Source organism: Cibotium barometz, chromosome 4, assembly GCF_041138505.1.
Source record: "Cibotium barometz isolate CiBa-2024 chromosome 4, ASM4113850v1, whole genome shotgun sequence".
NCBI classification, from domain to species: domain Eukaryota; kingdom Viridiplantae; phylum Streptophyta; class Polypodiopsida; order Cyatheales; family Cibotiaceae; genus Cibotium; species Cibotium barometz.
This window is the reverse complement of record NC_141049.1, coordinates 31,676,267-31,698,432: the sequence shown is the minus strand read 5'-3', so window position 1 is coordinate 31,698,432 and position 22,166 is coordinate 31,676,267. Positions and strand designations below refer to the sequence as shown.

Here is a 22,166-nt window from a genome sequence, read left to right as displayed (position 1 = left end):
TGCGCTCTTCCTTGAGCAGGCAACTGCACCTTATCCTACACCTACGGTCCTAGCCGGTCCCCTCCCAAACCTCTTCATAGGCCTAAGAAACAGAAAACATGGCTAGTTTTCGTAAAAACCAGTTGAAGAGACTTTAATTCTGTCATGACCTCCTCCTTCCCACCTAAACTTGCCCTTACACTTTGAAGATGAAAATTTAAATCATGTGGAAGCCTCTGGAGGAGATCCCTAGACACGGACAAAAGGCACTTCCAAAAACATCGAAAGCTCCTTAGCAATAGGTCTAGCTCTGATACCAATGTAAGGACCATGTCTTGTAAGACTACATGTGGTTAGCTTTCCTATTGAGGAGCACTAGGAACCTGGCATCTATCTCACCACCCAACCATAGTGCCTATCAAACTCACACTTTGAGCTGGAGGCCTAGGGATGTCTAAAGATAGCCCATGCATGCACCAACCCGTGGTATCCCATACCATTAGAATACACCCCTCAAGACTTGCAGCATGGCATCTAGCTCACCACTCAACCGTAGAGCCCATTAGGCTCACCACCGAGCTCGAGGTCTAGAGGCTTCTACAAACATACCTAAGGCATGCAGTAAGCCTTAGTGTTCCGTACCACCATGACACATCCAACACGTGTCATCACATGGAGTAGTCTCTACTAGGCCACGAGTCAAGGAGGGTTCCTTTTTCTTCTCCTTTGCAAGCCACTTTTTGCACTCATTTAAATAGTGACCCAACTTTTTGGAGTACTAACACTTGCCCTTTTTCTTGGGCTTGCCTGCATCATTTTTAGCCTTTCGTGAAGGCAAACCAACCAAATCAAAGCCATCGCTTGGGCATCACGAGTATCCCATCTCTTCTGCTCCTGTGAGAGAAGAGCAGGTACTGCAGCTTGCTCAGCACCACAGCCAGGTGTGTTAGGTGCTACGTCTGTAGGCCGTACATCTTCACCTCATACATAACCCCATAAACCTTTAGCCACAAAAAGGTCCATGAAACTCCAAGGAGTAGTTACTGCCATCTAATTTGTCCTCCTAGGACAAAACCCCAAATGTATCAGTTGTATTTCCAACCATAATGTTGAAATCTCTCCGCCAAGAGATATGCAAACACTTGCAACCAAGTATGCTGTAAAAAGCACATGCAGGCAAAAACCCAATGCACTGGAGTGCTATGCCAGGCAATCACAAGTGCCTGAGTAAACTTTTTGCCTCTAATACAAGGTTGCAATAAATGTTTGGAGTGTCCTGACAACACAAGCAATACAAATCTCTACACAATGCAAAAACATACAATCAAGACCTGTAGAATGGAAAGCCCCAAATTTTTGTGCACCTGTGAATTATATGATGTACCAATTGCACATAAATGCGAAAAGCCCCAAATTTCTGTGCACCTGTGAGCTGTATGATATGCCGATTGCACACAAATGTGAAAAGCCCCAAACATGTGTGTTCCTTGCAACTTCAATCATGCAATTAAGCACTAACTTCTAAAAATCCCCAAATTTCTACAAAACCTGTAGCTTTAATTTCCGCAATTAAGCAAAAATTCTGCAATTGTGTGCATGAAATTGTCTTGTTTGCCTTGAATTATGCAAAAAAGCATGAATTTCAAAAAACCCCCAATTGTCATTGAACCCTGCACCTAAAATCTTGCACTTGACTGTTGCCTACACCTCAGGTCTGCCTCTGTAGAGATGTGGACAAGTGTGAGGCAAGCCGTCAAAGCGTCGAGCATTGTTGAGAAGGTAACCGGCTGACGGGTAAGCACAAGCGATGGAGCACACTGCAGTGCCAGCCGCACACACGGAGGGACAGCGGTGACCGGAACTGGGCCGGCGATGAGCAGGCTCAGTGTGATAGACAGGTCGTTGGCAAGTAGGCGGGTACCCAAAGGCGAAGGCAGCGGACAGGCGAGAAAGCCAGAACGGAGACGGCGACCACGACGATAACCGTGAATCTGCTAGATGGAATGCCGCGAAAATTTGGGAAAAAGTTGGCCAGGCCACATAAGGTGCAGAGTGGGCGGAGCTCCGCCCACTGTGCGTCAAGCACCACCCGTTCGCTGGGCGGCGGTGATCCCCTGCACACTAGTGCTGCCAAGATTGGAGGCCAGAACGTGTGGCAAAAGGGCGGAATGCACCAAACGAGGCGTCAAGCACAATGGGCACGGAGGATGGAAGGTTGCAACGACGACGAATGGAAAACTGTGCGCGAACCGTCGAAAGGTCGAGCGGGGCCGTTGCTTGCACGAGTGGAAGTAGGCAGCAAAGCTCTGATACCACTATTGGCCCAAGAGGGGAGCTGCAGCAACAACAGAGTTAGGGTTTGCTTAGCAGCACACTCACAAGCAGGTACACACAGGACACTCAAGATGATGGTGAGAGATGTAAAGAATAGGATTGAATTGGAATGTGTGGAGCTAGTAGGTCAACCCCATATTATCATAATACAACTAAAGTAGATGATTTCCTTTCACACTAGATCTCCAAGGGAAAAAACCCAAAGGGAAAAAGAGCCATTGGTTAGCCCATGTTCACATGTGGCACTACTCATATCATGTATGCCAATAAAATGGTGTGATTCAACCGTCTCCACTATTTTCCCCTACTATTTCGGTCATTTTTCCCACCAACATTTCATGCTGATATTAGCTTCTCTTTTGATCGTTCTTCTCACCAATCTCCTTCTCCATTCGAAGTTCCAAAAATAGTGTGTTTCACCTCTCTCCACTATTTTTCCCTAGGTTTCGGTCATTTTCCCCAACTTTCATGTTGATGTAAGCTTCTCTCTTTATCGTTCTTGTTACGTCCCAAGACTAACGAGGGTTTAGACCTTTAGGTTGAGTTAACCACCCACAGCCTAGGGTAAGGCATCTTAAGTGGGGGTTAGTAGATTTTATGAGACGTGCTATATTTGGCTCCTGGTTTATAGGAGGTCTACACAAGTGCCTTTATAAGTTAGTTTGAGAGAGAGCTCCTCAGACCTGCTCTGTGCTTACATCCAATTGGTAAGTGCTAGCGGTATGGGACGCCAAGGACTTTGCGTGTGGAGCCATTGTTGGGAATCAAGGTCTTACATGTGCATGTGAACCAGCTCTTAAAAGGGGTCAATTATGTGTTTGTGTATGTGTATCAAAATAATATCTAGATATTTGTGTGTGATGTGTGTAATGATGTTTAAAATGTCCAAGTTTGTGTTGTTTTCAGTTGTGTCGTGTGTTGTGTGTTGTGAGTCTAGGACCTTATCTTGTGTGTACTCTATCTTTTGGATCCCATAACTGGCCTATGAAACTAAAGCCATGTGATTTATCCTTGACCAGGATAACTGGCATGAGAAACCATGAGCCTAGATTTATCCTGGACACAGTATGAGGTAATCCCTTGAACAAGGGATTGTTGGAAATCAAGGTCTTACCTGTGCATGTGAATCACCTCTTAGAGGAGTCATGTCACCGAAGCCGCACAGGAAAAAAAAAGGTTTAGAAAAAAAAAAGTGGCGTGGCGCTGATAACATGGTACTGACACGTAGCAAGATAGCAACGCAAGGTCACCTTACAAGCTTGGAATGATGTGACTAGCTTTTGGAAAGCAAAAGATTAAAAGCTTTTTAAATACTAAAAAGAGAAGAGCTTTTATTATTAAAAAGATGCTTTTTGGACTTTGAGTTTTAAAGCATTTTTCTCAAGTGTCTAGCTCTGATACCTCTGAAACGGGCCTTCATAAGGGCTATGGCATGCGTACTTAGCTTATCTTCAAGAAAACAACAATTTCACGCGTAAATCCTTGAGAAAATATGAAAATTATCAAAACAAAGGACACTACACCAGGAGTCGAAATAGCCTTGGGCTGACTCCCCCCCCCCTGTCCGAGTATTAGATAAAACTCCTTGAAGGAGTCTTGAGTACAAGTTCTTAGAGCTAGAGAGCTCTCTTATCTTAATGCAACACATGCCCTTCTTCTTTTTTAGTTTTGAAAACAAAATAGTGGCATGGCACTGATGGCGTGGCGATGGGGCTGTGACACTGACACATGGCAAGATAGCAACACAAGGCCACTTTCCAGGCTTGGAATGATGCGACTAGCTTTTAGAAAGCAAAGATTAAAAGCTTTTTAAATACTAAAAAGATAAGAGAGTTTATTATTAAAAGATGCTTTTTGAACTATAAGTGAGTTTTAAAGCGCTTTTCTCAAGTGCTTTTGGACAACTATAAATTCAGTTATTCTCTCATTGTTGAGGCATGTAAAAAGACGAGAGCACTCTAGCTCTAAGAACTTGTACTCAAGACTCCTCCAAGAAGTTTAATCAGCCCAAGGCTATTTCGACCACTAGTGTGGTGTCTTCTCTCTACTCTCTCTCTTTTGTTTATTTTCAGATTTTCTCAAGGTTTTACGCGTGCAATTGTTGTTTTCTTGAAGATAAGCTAAGTACCCGTGCCACAGCCCTTACGAAGGCCTATTTCAGGTCACTTATGTGTTTGTGTATGTGTGTGTGAACCACCTCTTAGAGGGGTCACAATAATATCTAGATATTTGTGTGTGATGGGACATAAGCAATCATGTCAGGAGGAGAACCTTCGGACCTATAAAGGTCTTGTACTTTCATTGAAATAAACACACAACTACCCCATCGTTGACTCGTGCAAGTCTCCCTCTAGAGTGTATTCTAACACCCTCTCTTTAAGCTTTCACTGCCTATGCTTTAGCTTCAGCCATGTTTGTTTATCAACCTCCATAGCCTACAGCTCAAGCTTCGCCATATCCAACAGCCATGTCTCTGATGCAACTATCCCCTTGTGCTCGGGAGTGAACCTGAATGGCTCTATGGTTGGGCGGTGAGCTAGATGCCAGAGTCTGTGTGTTTCCTTTTTGTTTATGCTTATTCCCAGGGTCTGTTAGCTTGGGGGCTTGACAGCTCTTGCCAATCTCCTTCTCCCTAGTATCATGTCATATACTATCCTATTTTATTACATCTTCATGTGTTTCTCCTCTCTTTCTACTTTTCTCCTCCTCCCCTAATTTTGCATCCCCTTGCTGATATAGTATTTGCCCATTCCAATCCCCTCAAACTTGTTGTTTCTGTTTCCGTTTCCATTTCCGATTTTGATTACTAGTTTCACATAGCTATGATTCACTCACCTTTGACCGGCAAGGCATGCTGAAAACTAGATCATCTGCAATTCCGTAAGGATTTCCATTTGTGTAGACCTGTCAGAAAGACATCACGATGTAACAAAACAATTGCGAAACTTTACGCCAATAGGCAATGATATAAACTAAAGCCTTCTTAGCTTAAACCATAACCTCATGACCTTTCCCACACATAATAATTATGCATGCAATAACAATCTTTATCTGATCTAAAGCCTAAGGAACTCCTAGCAACAGAACAAATCTCACCCCACTTGAAAACCAGTCACCCTCTTTTGTAGGTGTAACTAAGGATTTCATGGCATCTGCTATGGAAACGGCTGTTGATGCTGCCGAAGATCGACCCCACTTTCTTATCAGCTCGCCTCCCCTCTGAGACAAGATAGAAAAGTCAAGTAGAGTTTAATAATGAATAATAACAAGTTTCACATTTACATTACAAGCAGAAAGCACAAAAATGCTTGCCGTTTGCACAGTCTGTGTGAACCCTTCCTCCAGCCATTTCTGATCCGTGATAACTTCATTTACAGGTTGCCCATTGATTCTGGCATTAACAAAGTCCGGCACCTGGTGTTTGAGAGAGATGGAAAATAGAGGCTGGAGCTTTTTAAGACTTGTACATGCTCTCATGAGCACCCGAACGTTTGTCTCCAAGTATAACAAGACAACATTGCAATGAGTAACAAGACAAATGATTGCAATGAGTAGCAACAAATGACTCAATCACCTGAGTAGTGGAATGATTGCCCCAAATTGTTACATTCGAGACTTTGTCATAGAACACTCCTGCTTTTAAAGCAAGCTGTCCATGGTCAATTCAGCCCAAACAACTTATGGCATGATAGTAGCACAGGTGGTATAAGTTGACACAAAACAATTTTATAGATCATCCATCGGGCAAAGTACAATACCTGACATTTTGCTCTATTCTCATCCAGCCTAGTTAAGGCATGAAAATTCTTCTTTGGAATTCTAGGTGCATTGTTCATGCAAATCAGGGCACTGCAAAGTGTATCCGACATTAGAGCACTAGACCTTTCCACAAGATTGCAAACAAAACACAGCTGCTGAAATGGAGGCATGAAAACATACTTTGTGTTACAAGGGTTCCCAACAACAATGACCTTAACATTTTCACTAGCCACCGCATTAAGAGCCTTGCCCTGCAAAGATTAACCAGAAGAACTAGGGAAAGTAAAAAATAAATAAAGTTGAAGCACTATGACTTGAGATAATTGTTCGGTAATGTAACATTCAACAGGCGAGATTAATTCAATAGGTGTTTGGCATCTTGATCTCTCAGAGTAAAAGCTCATCATATCTTGCCTGTCTCTACTCATAGTTCCCACAATCTTACATTAAAATGCAGAAGACAACCACTTTCTGCAGCTTTTGAGATGCATGAAGACAAGAAAACAGGAGCACCATGTTGCAAGCCACACTGGTCGTAGACTGCAGCATGCACGTAGACAGATTTCCTCCATTTCAATGGAGGCCACTACTCCTGTGACGGAAAGCCCAGAGAATTCCCAAACATACAAGGAGAGAAGAGAACAAGCTTGACCTCATGTGATTCTACTCTCAGAGTTTCACACGATCAACTTCATCACACAAAGCTTCATGTGTTTTCACAGCAGCTGTGATCAAGGCTAGCATTAAAAGCAAAGCCAAAAGCTTTGGAAGAAGATAGCACAAAGAGCGGAGCTTCACACAATTGAACATGTTTCTCATGTGCAGTGATAGAGCCTACTTCATCAACCTTGACAAGCATGAGAAATGAGTATCCCTTCAGCTTCCGAAGCAAGTTGAGGGAGGGGAGGTGTAATTAGGTGTTCTTATGACTTGCAGTCCAGATAATGCCTTGTAAGGAAGCATTAACTGAGGTACCTGATGTCCTCAATCAAAAAAAAATGATGAATGCAGAGATAATCCATAGCCAGATTACATTCCATGACATACTACAGAAAGCAAGAAAAATTATTGTTACTTTAAAAATTTTACTGCAAAGAAGGCTGAGGCTATAACACAATCTGACAGAAAAATGACACTAGCCAATTACATGTATCAAATGCACGAAAATCCAGAAGTGAATGCTTAAAATCCATCGAAGTGATATCAAGGGCTTTAAGGCTGTAGAGCTATGCACCTGCTCCGCAAATATTTTTCCATTAATATCAAGTAGATCTGCTCGTTCCATCCCAGGTCCGCGGGGCTTGGCACCAATGAGAAGAGCCCAACCAGCATCCCGAAAAACCTCATATGGATCAGTACCTAAATCGACCTCCCTTAGCAAGGGATATAATGAGTCCTCTAATTCCATAGCAACACCTGAAACATATATGAGCCTCTTATAATGTGCATTACCACAGTTAACAACTTTTCAATATAGAGAGTTTCAAAAGTATCAATCAGCTAAGTCAAACAAGTGACCTTGGGGAAACAAAACTGCTATAAAGTAGATTACCCACCTTCCAGTGCAGTCCTTGACCTGTCAGACCCCAAAAGACTGAGTGCTACAGGTTGATCTGGTCCAAAGACTTCCCCTGAAGCAATCTATCAGTGAACAAGGAAATGAATTACCCAGCTGGTAGAGCCAGAACTGGCATCAACATGAATTAACCAGCTGGTAGAGCCATATTAGAATATTGGCATCATTTTCTACTCTCTAAGTTCAAAATGTGGGAAAATTTTGCATAACTTATACTGCTATTAGGAGAAGCACATTTTCAAGTAGCAATATTGCTTGTTCTTATATTTATAAGAAAGCATCGCTTATAGGCAAAGATACCTTAAACAGCAAATGGTTGGAAATGGTCCCAGCAGCCCCAGATACTGCTATTCTCAAGAGTTTCTTCCAGGATTTAGGCGTCTCATCCTAAGCAATCAGAAACAAAATTTTCTCTTTGTAAACAATCAAAAGCAAGAAGCCATGTTACAATTACAGATACATATAACCATCTTGGGGCGATAAGATTACCTCCCTAGAGAGAACTAACATTAATAAGATACTTCTACATTTTCTTCTACTCAAACACCTTTAACTCGCAGAGTTGCCGTCATTCTTACTCACTTTGAAGTTTACAAACTTAAAAGATTGTTTGAACCTGTTTCAAGTCATAGGTGACGCAAAAAACACCAAAACACTCCACCCCCTTGCCATCTGGAGTTACTGCCACTGATTCAGGGGCCTGCACTTGACTGCACCCAAAAAATGAAAAAAGCCTCAAAATGCATGGCACACCATTTACATGCATTCAAAATGTCAGCAAAAACTTAAGTGTCCAATCACCTTCCTGGAAAGAGAAAGCAAACGCACTTCCTTCTTGATTGCAAGGTGAGCATCAGACAAAGCAAGTAAAAACTCTCATGGTACAATAAAAGCAGCCATTTACTAGAAGAAAAAACTGAAGACGTCAACGGGTGTGTAGCTCAATGGTGTGGGCTTGTTACTTGGGGAGGGGAAATCCAAAGTTCAAATCCTCACAGGGCCCCGTTGATATTGAGGCAGCAAGTTATAACGCCTTCGGGAAGGGAGACCAAGTGCCTTGGGCGAGTTAAAATTGCAACCACAGAAGGATCTACTCAAAGGGAAGGGAAGGAGGAGGTGTTGGATAAATGTAATCCCAACTCCTTAGTCCAATTTAATGTGTGGTGGCTAGGCTAGTGGTCAGTGGTTGGTGTAAAGCCTACAAACAGTTGGTGCATATGGTTCATGCAACTCATGCAACTAAAAATAGGGTAGAGGGGTCTCTAAATAAGGTACAAGTCGTGATCAAGTGATTATGTAAGTTTGGTTCATGCCTAATCTTAATTAGAGTCTTTTTGTGTTAATCTCAAAGCAATTTCTGCATATACTAGTTTTTGTCCCTCATGTTCATGATGTTTTGTACAAGCTTTTTGTGTTAATCTCAAAGCAATTTCTGCATATACTAGTTTTTGTCCCTCATGTTCATGATGTTTTGTACAAGCTTTGATCCACCTTGAGTATGTTTTGATCAATATTCATAGTTGAATTATCATATCCAACATTTGGTATCAGAGCATGATCCAATTAGTGTAGGGTTTCAGTTGTTAGGGTTAGGGTTTGGAAGGCACTTCAGCAAGAGACGTGAGAGTGTGAGAGAGGAACACGACTGCTCATGTATTGATTGTTGATAAAAAGAAGTACAATAGCCACATAAAAGATGTGACCTAAAAGGTGTGTTCACATGGTCCGGCCATAAAGTGTGCCAGGTGGACCAAATCACTTATAAATCATTATAAGTGAAACTAAGCTAAAATTGAGGGAAAAAACCTCCACTAACTGAAGTAAAAAGTGCCCCAGTAACCTACTGATAATCACTAGCACTCCCTTGGGTGCATACACAGCATAAAACCCAGCAAACCCCCCTGGAGTGATATGTGATCAATGTACATCATCCACCAAAAGGAAACAAATTCAAAGCAGTGCGGAATGCTTTGAATTTCGGACGTGGTAATGCCTTGGTGAAGATGTCTGCCACATTCGGATCTGTAGGGCAGTAGATCAGACTGATATCACCTGCCTGGAGTCTCTCCCGAACAAAATGATAGTGAATCTCAATGTGTTTCGTGCGAGCATGAAACACAGGATTCCTGGCCACGGCAATGGCACTCTGACTATCAGTATAGATAGGTGTAGGCTCCTCCACTGAAATATCCATATCAGTCATGAGACAACGCAGCCATACGCACTCAACGGTAGTAGTGTAGGCTGCTCTGTACTCTGCCTCACAAGACGAAGTGGCCACTGTGGTCTGTTTCTTGCTTAGCCAAGAAATACATGAAGAGCCAAGAAAGAATAAATTTCCACTAGTGGAATGTCTGGTATCAAAATCACCAACCCAATCTGAATCGCTGTAAGCATATAACTGCATGTAACCCCCCTCAGGATAAAGCAATCCAAGAGACAAGGTACCCTGCAAATACCGAAATACACGCTTCACAGCTTGCCAATGTGACAATCGCGGGCTATGCATGAATCTGCTCAACTGAGATACGGCATACTGAATATCTGGCCGTGTAGTACACAAGTAAATAATACACCCAACAGCCTGAGCATATGTAGTGGCATCAAATAAAATACTGCCATCCTGTAGTGACAGTTTCATCCCAGGCTCCATAGGAGTGCTGATAGGCTTGCAATCCTGAAATTTAAACTTCTCCAGAAGTTTCGCAACATACCGAGATTGCAACAACCCAATGCCTCAGGTATCCTGCACAAACTGTATGCCCAAATAGTAGTGTACGAGCAACAAATCAGACATGTCAAATGTCTGTTGCAGTATCTCTTTAAAAGCTGCAATTTTGTCATCATTTGATCCCATGAGCAAAAGATCATCTACATAAAGGCTGATGACCAGCAGATCTTTCTCTTCTTTCTTTACATACAAAGTGGCTTCTGATGGACTGTTCACAAAGCCTTGAGTGAGCAAGAAAGCATCTATTTTTGCATACCAAGCTCGTGGAGCTTGTTTCAAACCATACAAGGCCTTTTTCAGCCTGCATACTTTCCCTTCATGACCATGTTCTGCAAAACCTATGGGCTGATGTACATAAACTTCCTCCACGAGGTCCCCATGTAGGAAAGCAGTCTTGATGTCCAACTGATGAACAACCCAACCACGATGTGCAGCTAATGCAATGACACACCTAAGTGTCGACATACGGGATGTAGGAGCAAATGTCTCCTCATAATCAATGCCCTTCTTCTATGCATAGCCCTTTGCAACTAGACGGGCTTTGTACCTGTCAATGGATCCATCTGCATGTCTTTTCAACTTATAGACCCACTTAGTATCAATAGCTTTCTTGCCTTTGGGCAGATCGACCAAATCCCATGTTTGATTCTTTTTAATAGAATCAAGTTCATCCTGCATGGCTTTGTTCCAATGCACATTGTCTCGTGCATCCACAAATGAATCAGGCTCATCATCATCCTGTAAACTGGCTGCCATAACCATATTTAAATCCATGATGCGTGCATGCTCATTGGTCCGTGTCTCCCTACGAGTACGGCCAGCAAGAGGACCCTCTAGATGGCTGTCCTGTAATGTCCTCAAATACCATCTAGGTATGTGTCTGACCTGTGGAGCCTGCTGCCCCATATTTGGCTCAACTTCTGGCTCAATTGCCTGCTGAATTTCTGCACCATCTTCATGATTAGCTGGCTGTCTTGCACCCTCATGGGTTGGATCACCAACTGTGGAATGAAACTCCATAGGTAGTAGATCTTCAAACACATCATTTTCAGCCTGATTTACATCATAACCAGCCATGGATATTTCTGATTTTTCATCAAAAATCACATCCCGACTAGTGAATATCTTCTTGGACAGTGGGTCATATAACCGGTAGCCCTTGCTCTCACAGCTATACCCAACAAAAATACATTTTGTGGCTTAATCATCCAACTTCCTTCTCAACTCTTTGGGTATGTGTGCATATGCAAGACACCCAAAAGTACGAAAATGTGATACCGAAGGCTTGCGGCCATGCCAAGCCTCAAAAGGAGTAAAGGAAACCAATGCCTTTGTGGGACATCGATTCAAAATATGACAAGCACACATAACAGCTTCCACCCAAAAGATATGTGGTAGCTTCTTTGCCTTTAACATACATCTGGCCATCTCCATGAGTGACCGATTCTTCCTTTCTGCAACCCCATTCTATTGTGGAGTATAAGGAGTAGTATACTTATGTTTGATACCTCTACTCTCAAGAAAGGAATTCAACATGTGTGACATATATTCCCCCCCTTGGTCAGAATGGAGAGTCTTAACCTTGCATCCTGACTCTGTTTCAGCAAGTGCTACAAAGGCCAAAAATGCATCATATACCTGTGATTTCTGTGTCAACGGATAGACCCAGCATATACGAGAGAAGTCATCAATAAATGTAGCAAAATAGAAGCAACCACCTAATGACTTCGTATGCATGGGACCACAAAGATCACTGTGTATAAGCTACAACTTTGCAGTTCGTAGAGCCTGATCACGTGGAAAGGAAAACCGATGCATTTTTCCCAAAATACATCCTTCACATACGTGATCTGGAGGCTTCTCCATAAGAGGTAGGTCTGTCAACATGTTATGTCGCTGCATAAGCATAAGACTACCAAAATTTACATGCCCCATGCGAGCATGCCATAACTCCGCATCAACCATAGCTCGAGTAAGAGTGAATGCATTATAAGCAGACTGATCCACTGGCTGAAATGCATCCAACTGATAAAGTCCATGACATAATGTACCAGTAAGCATCAAGGTCAAGGCATTAGCTGTCTCTGACCATGTATTTGTCATCATCAAAGTTGACTTGCATACCACACTGTGCTAAAGAAGAAATGGACAACAGATTCTTCTTTATCCCTGGTCCATATAAGGCATCTGTAAGGCGAAGAATAGAGCCATCAATGGCTGAGAGCTGAACCTCCCCAATGCCACGAACTGGATATGAAGCATTATTGGCACACTGAACAGTCTTGCTAACAGGGGCAGGGCATACATTACAAAACAAATCCCTGCGAGATGTGATATGCTTTGAAGCACCACTATCAAAATACCAAGTACATGCATGCTCAGTCACACTGAGTGCCTGTGAAGACCAAGAGGCATCATAACTGTATGTGTAGAAACAGTAATCCCTGTCTTCAACAAAAGAAGCAGTCTCCGGAGGAGCTTTAGAAGAATCATTTACAGACATCCCAGATTCCTTTGCCTTCTCTTTGGCAATCCTCTTCCTACACTCTGTGATGTAGTGACCTGGCTTCTTACAGTAATGGCATTTGCCCTTCTTCTTGGGCTCTCCATCACCTTTCTTGGTGTCCTGAGATGAACCACCATCACCTGAATTCTGATTTGAACTCTTTGGCTGAGATTTGCCTTTTCCTTTGTGACCTGTCGTAAATGCTTGTTCAGCACTTCTATTCATGTTCATGTTCTTCCTGATTTGCTCTTCCTGTAACAAGAGAGCAACAAGTTCCTGATACTTAAGGGGCTCAACAGCATTCCTCATGCTAAGGTCCTGAGTGAAGTGCTAGGACACCTAAGAAGGATCCTAGAGGGTTCTGATCAGGTGATGCACAGGCTCGCGGTTGCTAGGACACCCATGCGTGCATCGAGGAAGATTCGGATAGACTAAAAGGAAAGTTTTTTGTGAATCAAATATCGATATTGGATCTCATTGGTTGGCCAGCTGGTCTTCAACCAAGAGTCCAGAGGACACATTTAGTAATACAATGGACTCAGAATTTTGGAGGATGATGATCAATAATATTATGATTTTCATTGAAGGATTGTTTTAAAGACAGTCGAATCTATTATAAATGGCAATTTCATATCGGGTGTGTATGTGGTATGCCTACTTTAAATTTTGCTTGAAAGCCGGCTAGGGGTCCAGGGAACTCTTTTCCTCGGTACCCGGGCAAAACATAACCAAATCTTTATAAAGGAATCCCACCAATACAGTGGTCGGGTGGTTGGCTAACCCATGGGCCAGTTGGGGTTAGGCAGGATTGGGAGATTCCTGCGAAACAAGCAAGATACGATTAGTTACGTTAGTTAGATTAAGTCTTGAGAAGACCCTTGTTCTGTGGAAGGGAATCAACGGCGGCTGTGCCTCGTTAAAGGAGGAAGAAAGCGGTGATTCTATGGACCAAGTGAAAGTCTCTTCTTTAATCTGACCATGTGACTTCAAGTTCGGTCGGATCAGTTTAACTAGTTAAGACTTTGACTCGTTAGATTAATTCCCCCGTTAGAAGATTTTCCCATGGCGGAATCGCCCATGCCTTCCAGGCTCCGGAGGTTTTTCCGGGCTCAGTTTCGTAGGAACCACCGGGCTAGTCTCTCATCCGGACATCCGCGGGCGAGGCCCCGAGTGTGGATCCCCGCCACGCGCGGAAGGGTGACGCTGCTTCCGCCGCCAGCGCCCACGGAGGGGGCACCGCGGAGGGGGTGCGGGGGTTCTCACACTTCGGGGTCGAATCGGTAACTTCAAAGCTCAGAATTCAACAAACAAACATAACGCACAAAACTGAAGTAGATGTGCAGAAAAGAGAGAGAGAGAGAGAGAGAGAGAGAGAGAGAGAGGGAGGGAGAAGAGGACATAGTATTGGGTCTTGAATACCCTCTATAGGGCCCCCACCACGAATGGTGTATTTGCTTTATTAGAATGATACAAATTTGAAAAATAAAGACTGAAACTTGACCTTCTTGGCTGAGGTAAAACCCCTGCCCTTGACCTTCAGCTTTCACCCTTTGCGTTAGCTTCTCCCTTGGCTGTCCGGGCCCTTGAGATGCTTCAGCACTTTGTGATTGATGAGATGATATGACTAAAAATGTGGCTGGCCTTTTATACTCTCTCAGGTACCCAGTCGGCCAGCAGCATTAAATGCTCACGACCAACAAAAATGCTTTAAATCAGTGTTTTCACACTATGCATGGGCTGGCCACTCTGCGCATGGCCAAGGACATTGTCCAGGCTGCTAGGCAGCCTATGTGGGCTGTCCCACACCTGGCTAACAGTCCCTCTAAGGCCTGGGGCCCAGTCAGCTGGCTATCTACATGCCATAGGACTGGCCGACAGCCCCTTCCAGCCCAACTCACGGCTGGTGGGCACAGCGAGGGTCCTCCTGGCCCCTTGGGAGTGGTTCTACACCTCCCCAATAATCTTGTGGTAGCCCTATGGGCTGGCCCCATCTCTAAATGCAAAACCTACATGCCTACACAGAGGTCTGGCATCCAGTTGCAAACCAGATACACACAACATCTGACATCATTTCAGAGGGAGTCCACAGTTAGTCTCTTGAGAGTAATAAAGCAAATACTATTCTGGTAACGGGATAGGGGGCCCTTCAGTGGGTAATTCGGGACCCCATACGGTGTACAGTTTCTATCTCTCTCTCTCAAATCTCTTAAAGTTTGAAGTCATAAAAGTGGATTGCTAAACTCGCGAAACTCAAGATACAGAAGACGGTGTGAGAATTTGTGTGACAGGATCCTTAATTACGAATACTTCCGCTACATGTTACACATGTAGGGAAGAAAACGCAATAAAACAGATGCTGCAGCCTTGAAAAGGAGCAACCGACAGGTGAGAAGGGGGTTCTCAGAGATCAAACCGGTGAAGAAAGACCTGAATATGCAATGAAGAGGCACCGGAAGAAGCCAGCCGACCAGCAGCGGATCTGAGAAGAAAAACACAAATGTAAAGGTGCTGAAAAACTGAGGCAGATTTGGGGCAAAAAAATTAACGCTGACTAGGGCAGAAAAATTAACATTGACTGGGGTAGTAGATTAACGCTGAACCGGAAGCGATGATACCATGAATGAGTGCACAAAGCAGAAGCAAACAAGCACTAGAGTGTGCTAAGAGAGAGTGCAAGAGAGAGAGAGATATGAAGCAACTATGCTGAATATACTGAAGTGATACAGTCCCAAGCAAGAGACATGAACAGTCTCATAAGTGAGGGAAGTAAAAGAAAGACTAGACTATGAAAAAGAGGGAGGCAAGCCCACCTATTTATAGGTAAGTAGGGCTGGCCGACTGGACGCCTAATGCTAGCTGACAGGACATGAGGAAGCTGGCCGACTGGGCATGAAGCACCCGACCTATGAAAAATGCCAGAAAAATATATAAAAATAGGGTGGCCAGCCCACAACCCACAACCAAGGGCCATGAAAAGGGACCAAAAGGGGACTCCAAAGATGAGTAGAAACTAGGGATGAATGTGCTAACACTATGGGGTTGACCATAGCCCGAAACCATGTACAAGCATAAAGTTACCTTTTTGTACCATATTAATACAAGAAAACCCTGACACCAAATACTCTCTTCTTCTCTCTCCTCTGTCTTAATCATCTTAATTCAGCATCAATGTTCTTAATCAGGCTTAGGGCTATGGATCAGTACAGCTAGGCTTCCGCGCATGCAACAATTAGGTCAAGCCATGGTAGGCAACCAAACGCTTGAGGTGTGTGTTTTGTTCTCCAAGAAAACATGATAGAATGGTTCAAGACAGATTAGTGAAAGCTTAAGCTCTAGGAGCACATTCTCAAGACCATGATCACGGAGTTTCATAAGATTAGGAAGCGAAGATCCTAGTTGGGTGCATAGTTCCAATCGTCCGTCTGGAAGCACCAAATGTTTGGAAGAATGATAGGTATGAAAAAGAATGCTTCATCCTATGAGGAGATATCATTCGTAGTCCCAACCCTATCCTCCTAACCACCCTTTTACCCTCGGTGCCTCCAAGCATAGAACTACTCCAAATTTAATTTTCTAGGGGACTAGAAAACATAAATGAGTTACATAAATTAGGTACAAAAGCATAGAGACTTGGGCAAATACCCAATAATGTTGAAATTTGGCAGCCGCAAAGAAAGCCTGTAGACCGCAAGAAAGTGGAGAGTTCACCCAAGGTTACAGCTCAACATGAGGGAGTTTCCATAGGTGCTCGAGAGCTTCCAGGACCAAGTGGCACAGAAAACCATTTCCCAAAGTGTGAAGTGTACACTGATGAAGGATCCCAAGGAAGTGTTAAAGTCAGCCGCAGTAGAGTCAGAATCAGCACAAGAATCAGTCTTTGGAGACAAGCCATTGCCCATGATGCAATTGTTAGAGCCAACTTCCAAGAACCAATAGATTCCCGAGAAGGTGGATCTCTCTCGTTCAGGAGAAGGATGCGTACAGCCCGACACTTTTCGAGGAGGTGGAACTCTCCAAATCCCATTTGAAGAACGGTTAGCCTCTCAGTTCTCGAGGAGATTTTGAAGTCTCTCTCCAAGTCCAATGAGGAGGAGGCGACTACAAGCCATGCAACGATTCCCATGATTGTCACTCCAATAGCATCACCAAGCCCATGTGTTGGGGTCAGAGCCAGTGCCTACAAACCAGTGGACGAGACCCGAGGAGCAAAGATGCATCATGTGCCTCAGAGCTCCAAGTTTCGCGGGAGGGGATGTCATGTGCATCACATCTGTGAGTGCCACATGGACATGGATCTTACTTGCAGCCACCTCTTAGGCAAGATGAGGGGTGGAGTATGATCTGATTTGGGCACCTGTTGGGTGCCCAAGAGATGGCCCAATGGGCTTGAAACCCAAGGCACAATATGAACATGCTTTATGAAGCTTTTAATAACGTTTTTGGACCTGATTGGTGCTGGCCAACCTGAAAACGACCAACAATCAGCCACCTATGAACCCTATAGAAAGGGGATTTCAATCCTCATTAAGGCATCTCTCAGGAGTGGGCAAGAACCCCCACATAGTGCCAGCCCGAGGCAGCCCTAGGCAAGAACACAAGTATCTAGAGAGCATGACCAAGATGTGGATTCAGCAACACACTTATTGTATGCACAGTAGGTTAGAATGCATAAACAGGGTCTAAGTCTAGATCCAAGAACCATTGTATATATAACCATTAGACAATATACAATAGATTAGGTCTATCTTGTCTTTTGTGTGTTTGCAAGTTGCCTTCTACCCTTAAAAGACTCTTCATTCCTAATCCTGCACATAAATAATTTACCTCCTGTCCTATGTACTTATTTGATCCCCTACCTTAAACTCTCATCCATAAAGAGTTGAAACAGGAGCGGCAATGCCATCTGAGAATACTAGCTTGAACCTTGAATAAGAATCACAGAGCTAAACACCAGATATCTACACACGCATCACACAAATCAAAATAATTGTCTTCTTATTCACCAAGCTGAGGACATTGCTAAAGCCTTGCTTGAGCAGAAGTACCTTTGTTGAATAACTGAGCAGAGGATGGTATGCGATCGCTGCTTCACCACGTTTTTGGATGGTGCAGACTGCAGGGATACTTGCAGAACATTTGATCTGCGACCAAGGAATGCACTTCTTGGAACGATTGACCGTTCTTGCTTTCCAAGATTGACACTTGAAACTGAACTGCTGTGAAGAAGAGGGCTAGTAGACATGAACAAAGCCACCTCTGCCATGATTTCTCGACTACTCTGCAAAACAAGCAGCACAACCCATCCTATCAACTTCTCAACATCATACTACTAACACAGGTATCAAATTGAGATGCAAAAAAGGGCCTTTCAACACAGTCTAAATTTCATTGAGTTACACATTTGAATCCTGACTAAATTTGCAAGCAATGTTAGAAGATAGCACTTTATAGCTCTCTTTAAGATAATCTACAAAAAGACTTACACACTAACTGATCAAAAAAATATTGCAGAAAAGCTTAAAGCAAAAGGCATGCTTGGAACAGGTTACTCTTCTAATATGACTTCATTATCCCAAACTATGAAGAAACCAACTGTGGATGGAGCTTTAACACTTTGAGATGTATCTACCTCAACTGAAAAAGAGTTAGCACGTCCTAAAATGATGAGGAAGCCGACATGCGACGTCAACTGAAAAAGAGTTAGCACTTACTAAAATGATGAGGAAGCTGGCATACCAAAAAAATGCTTGGAGATGTGCCTATGTAGAAATATCCTATAGCAGATAGCATTAAGTGCACAGTAAGCTGTAAAACCTCGAGTAGGGCTTCTATCTTTGGTTTCAGTGCTTTACAGTCTAGTTTATAAAAACTCAAACACGGAAATAGTTCCATTTTTCATGATTCGGCTACTCCTCAGTTCCCCTTCCATGTTGAAAGACTAGGAAAACAGCTGAGTGGCATCTGCAGAGCTTTTCATGTCAGCTACTCCACCACAAAGTAGAAACTGGATAGACCATTTTTCAATAGTGCGCCGTCAAAAACAACATAAAGCTCAGCAAGTTAAACTGTTCAACAGGGCCAAACCTGAAACAAGCTAGGGCACCAAAATTCAAAAAATAAGTCAAAAGTGGTGGAAACCACTGTAACAGGGATGGGATTACATAACAACAAGACCAAAAAAAGGGCTTTGCAAGTCTCAAAATGTAAGAAAACAAGCAGGGTGAGAAAAATAGAGTTTCACGGCCATTCTTTCTGTTCGGAGTAGAAATATGCAGTGTTTCTTCATGTCACAGAGATGAATCCGAGAGCTGGTTATCATGGTTTCTTTCTGTGAGTGGCTGTGAAAGAATCAGATAACTGGGTCTAACAGGTTGCTTATTTTATTTTATTTTTTACATCAGGAAAACAGGGAATCAAAGCTTCCATGTCGGTCAGAAGTTGAGGTATACATGAAATAATCAGAAAATTAAGGTTTTCGAGAGAGCGTACCTGCGACAGAAAGAGAGACAGAGAGAAGGAGGGGATACTGTGCTAAGCTGAGTTTCTGCTGGATTAAAGCTTCATTCTATGACTTCACAAGAATCTTCTCCTGCTGCAAACTTGACACCGGATGATGATGATGAGGAAGGGCTCTTTTTGTCGCCATCGCTCTTCCCTATCGTCATGGTCCATGGAGGTTTCTGATGAGGCTGGTCGATGGTCCCCCCTCCTTTTCTGTTCAAGACTACCACCCACTCTGCTCTGGCCACGTGGTGCATCTCGTCAGTGAACGCCTTCAAAGAGATCAGGCATACAATAGTAGTGAATCATATACTCAAGTATCAGTGGATTGGTATAGTCAAATTGCCCTTAGGATGACATGAACCCAGGGTTCAAGTCTCTCCATCGATTGGTATATCTAGATCAATAAAGTCGATGCTAAGCGACTCCGTCTCCGTCTCACTCACTCAATGCCCCTTATCCTCAAGTCCCACCTTTCCAGGATCACCCTAGTAGAGCCTTTTCCCACTTCACGCATTTGACCTGTTGTTCCATGGTGTGCCTATTTGTCATATATCTATATCTATCTATCTTCTATACAAGATAAAGGACTACTGCCCCTCCCTCCACGTGGGCAAAGGAGGAGGCATTTGTTCAAATCTATCTTCTATACAAGATAAAGCAAGAGTGCCTACCCCTTTTAAGTGGAGAAAGGAGAGGGAGAATTTTTGAAAAGGAGACATTTGTTCAAATCTATCTTCTATACAAGATAAAACAAGAATGCCTACCCCTTTTAAGTTGAGAAAGGAGAGGGAAAATTTTTGAAAAGGAGAAAGGAGAAGAGAAGACACTCTTTGGGGGTTTCTTTCCCACACGCCTAGATGCATTGGGGCTCACAATTAATTGTCACCATCGAGCCATTTGCTCATTGAATGAGTTTCTTATATATATATATATATATATATATATATAATACATAAGAAAGCAAATAGCCCACCCTTCCACATACACACACATATATATCTTCTAATATTATATTATGTACATGTGTAAGAGAGAGAACATAAAAAACCAATGCATACATAGATAAATACACACACATATTATGTATGTATGTATCTATAGGTATGTAAGCATGTATATGTATATATATATATATATATATATATATATATATATTCTAATATTATATTATGTACATGTGTGAGAGAGAGAATATAAAAAACCAATGCATACATAGATAAATACACACATACACACACACACACACATTTTATGTATGTATGTATGTATCTATAAGTATGTAAGCATGTATATATATATATATATATATATATTATACATTAGAAAGCATATATCTTCTAGTATTATATTATGTGCATGTGTAAGTGAGAGAATATACATACCTATACATATATAGATAAATATATACATACACACACACACACATATAAATACATACATACACACACACACACACACACACACACACACATATATATTATGTATGTATATATCTATAGGTATGTAAGTACACACACACGCATGTGATACGTGCACACATGCACACATACACACTCGCATGCATGGACACACGTGCACACAAAGAGATATGTACACACACAAGCTTACCCATATACATACATGTGTATATATGCACACAAGCACATACATACGCTCATATACACAAGTACATGCATGAACACATGTATACATAGATGGAAACGCATACATATACACAAGTACATGCATGAACACATGCACAGACTCACACACATACACACACACGTGCACGTGCACACACACAGACCCAAAGATGTACATATGGACATATTCACATGTTCACACACACGTATATGCACACACTCACACATGGATACACATAAACATAAACATACACACCACGTACACATATATACACTAGCCATACGCACAATCAAGACACTTGCACAACGCATGAAGTCGAGATTACACAATCACACACATGTATATATGTGCACACATAATCACACACATATGTGTGCAAGTGTGTGTGTGTGTATGTGGAGAGAGAGAGAGAGAGAGAGAGAGATCGAGAATGTGCGTGTGTGTTTCTATGCAAGAGAGTGTGTGTGAGAAGAGAGAGAGTGTGTGTGTGTGTGTGTGACGAGAGAGAGAGAGAGAGAGAGAGAGAGACACGGACATGGAAGTCTATGTGTGAGAGGGTGTTGGGGGGGGGGGGGAAGAGTGTGTTTGCATTAGTGCATGTGCAGGTGTGTACATGTGTGTGTGTGTGTGTGTGTGTGAGAGAGAGAGAGATAGTTTGTGTGGGAAGAGAGAGTGTGTGTTTACATTAGTGCATGTGCGGGTTTTACATGTGTGTATGTGTGTGTGTGTGTGTGAGAGAGAGAGAGAGAGTGCATGCGTGTGCATACATCTACATCTATGTGTGTGTGCTTAAGAGAGAGTGAGATGGGGCTTGCCTAGAAAGAGAGAGAGAGGTGCAAAGAGGGAGAGGGTGAAAAGAGAGAGAGAGAGAATAAAAAGTAGCTTTTAATAAAATATAAATATACATTAAATTAAATTAAAAACATATATGTATATGTGTGTATACATGTATGTGTGTTTTTATTAACATTTATACATACATACATACATACATATATATATGTGTGTGTATATACAGATGTGTGTGTGTGTGTGTGTATACATATATATACGTAAATGTATACACACACACACAAATATATATAGTGTGTGTGTGTGTCTTTGTGTATAATATATCTATCCATATATTTAAAAGTGAGCACACCTTACCACCC

At 42.6% G+C, this 22,166-nt stretch overlaps 1 protein-coding gene across 2 annotated transcripts in view; it reads right to left on the bottom strand.

Annotated features, from left to right (window-relative positions):
* LOC147639161 (malate dehydrogenase [NADP] 1, chloroplastic-like) overlaps positions 1 to 19,812 on the bottom strand; it is a 34,290-nt gene extending 14,478 nt beyond the window's left edge. The window contains exons 1-12 of one of the 2 annotated variants that reach the window (XM_086787956.1): positions 19,375 to 19,812; positions 17,931 to 18,163; positions 8,265 to 8,358; positions 7,949 to 8,035; positions 7,629 to 7,713; positions 7,307 to 7,488; positions 6,253 to 6,323; positions 6,072 to 6,162; positions 5,888 to 5,962; positions 5,626 to 5,808; positions 5,410 to 5,532; positions 5,149 to 5,217 (exon numbers count right to left, since the gene is read on the bottom strand). In XM_086787956.1, coding sequence (XP_086644082.1) covers positions 5,149 to 5,217; positions 5,410 to 5,532; positions 5,626 to 5,808; positions 5,888 to 5,962; positions 6,072 to 6,162; positions 6,253 to 6,323; positions 7,307 to 7,488; positions 7,629 to 7,713; positions 7,949 to 8,035; positions 8,265 to 8,358; positions 17,931 to 18,148 — 1,278 coding nt within the window. In that variant the 5' untranslated portion in view covers positions 18,149 to 18,163; positions 19,375 to 19,812. The remainder of the gene's footprint in view (positions 1 to 5,148; positions 5,218 to 5,409; positions 5,533 to 5,625; positions 5,809 to 5,887; positions 5,963 to 6,071; positions 6,163 to 6,252; positions 6,324 to 7,306; positions 7,489 to 7,628; positions 7,714 to 7,948; positions 8,036 to 8,264; positions 8,359 to 17,930; positions 18,164 to 19,374) is intronic. The other variant, XM_086787962.1, reaches the window with a different exon arrangement.
* Positions 19,813 to 22,166: the final 2,354 nt, after the last annotated feature.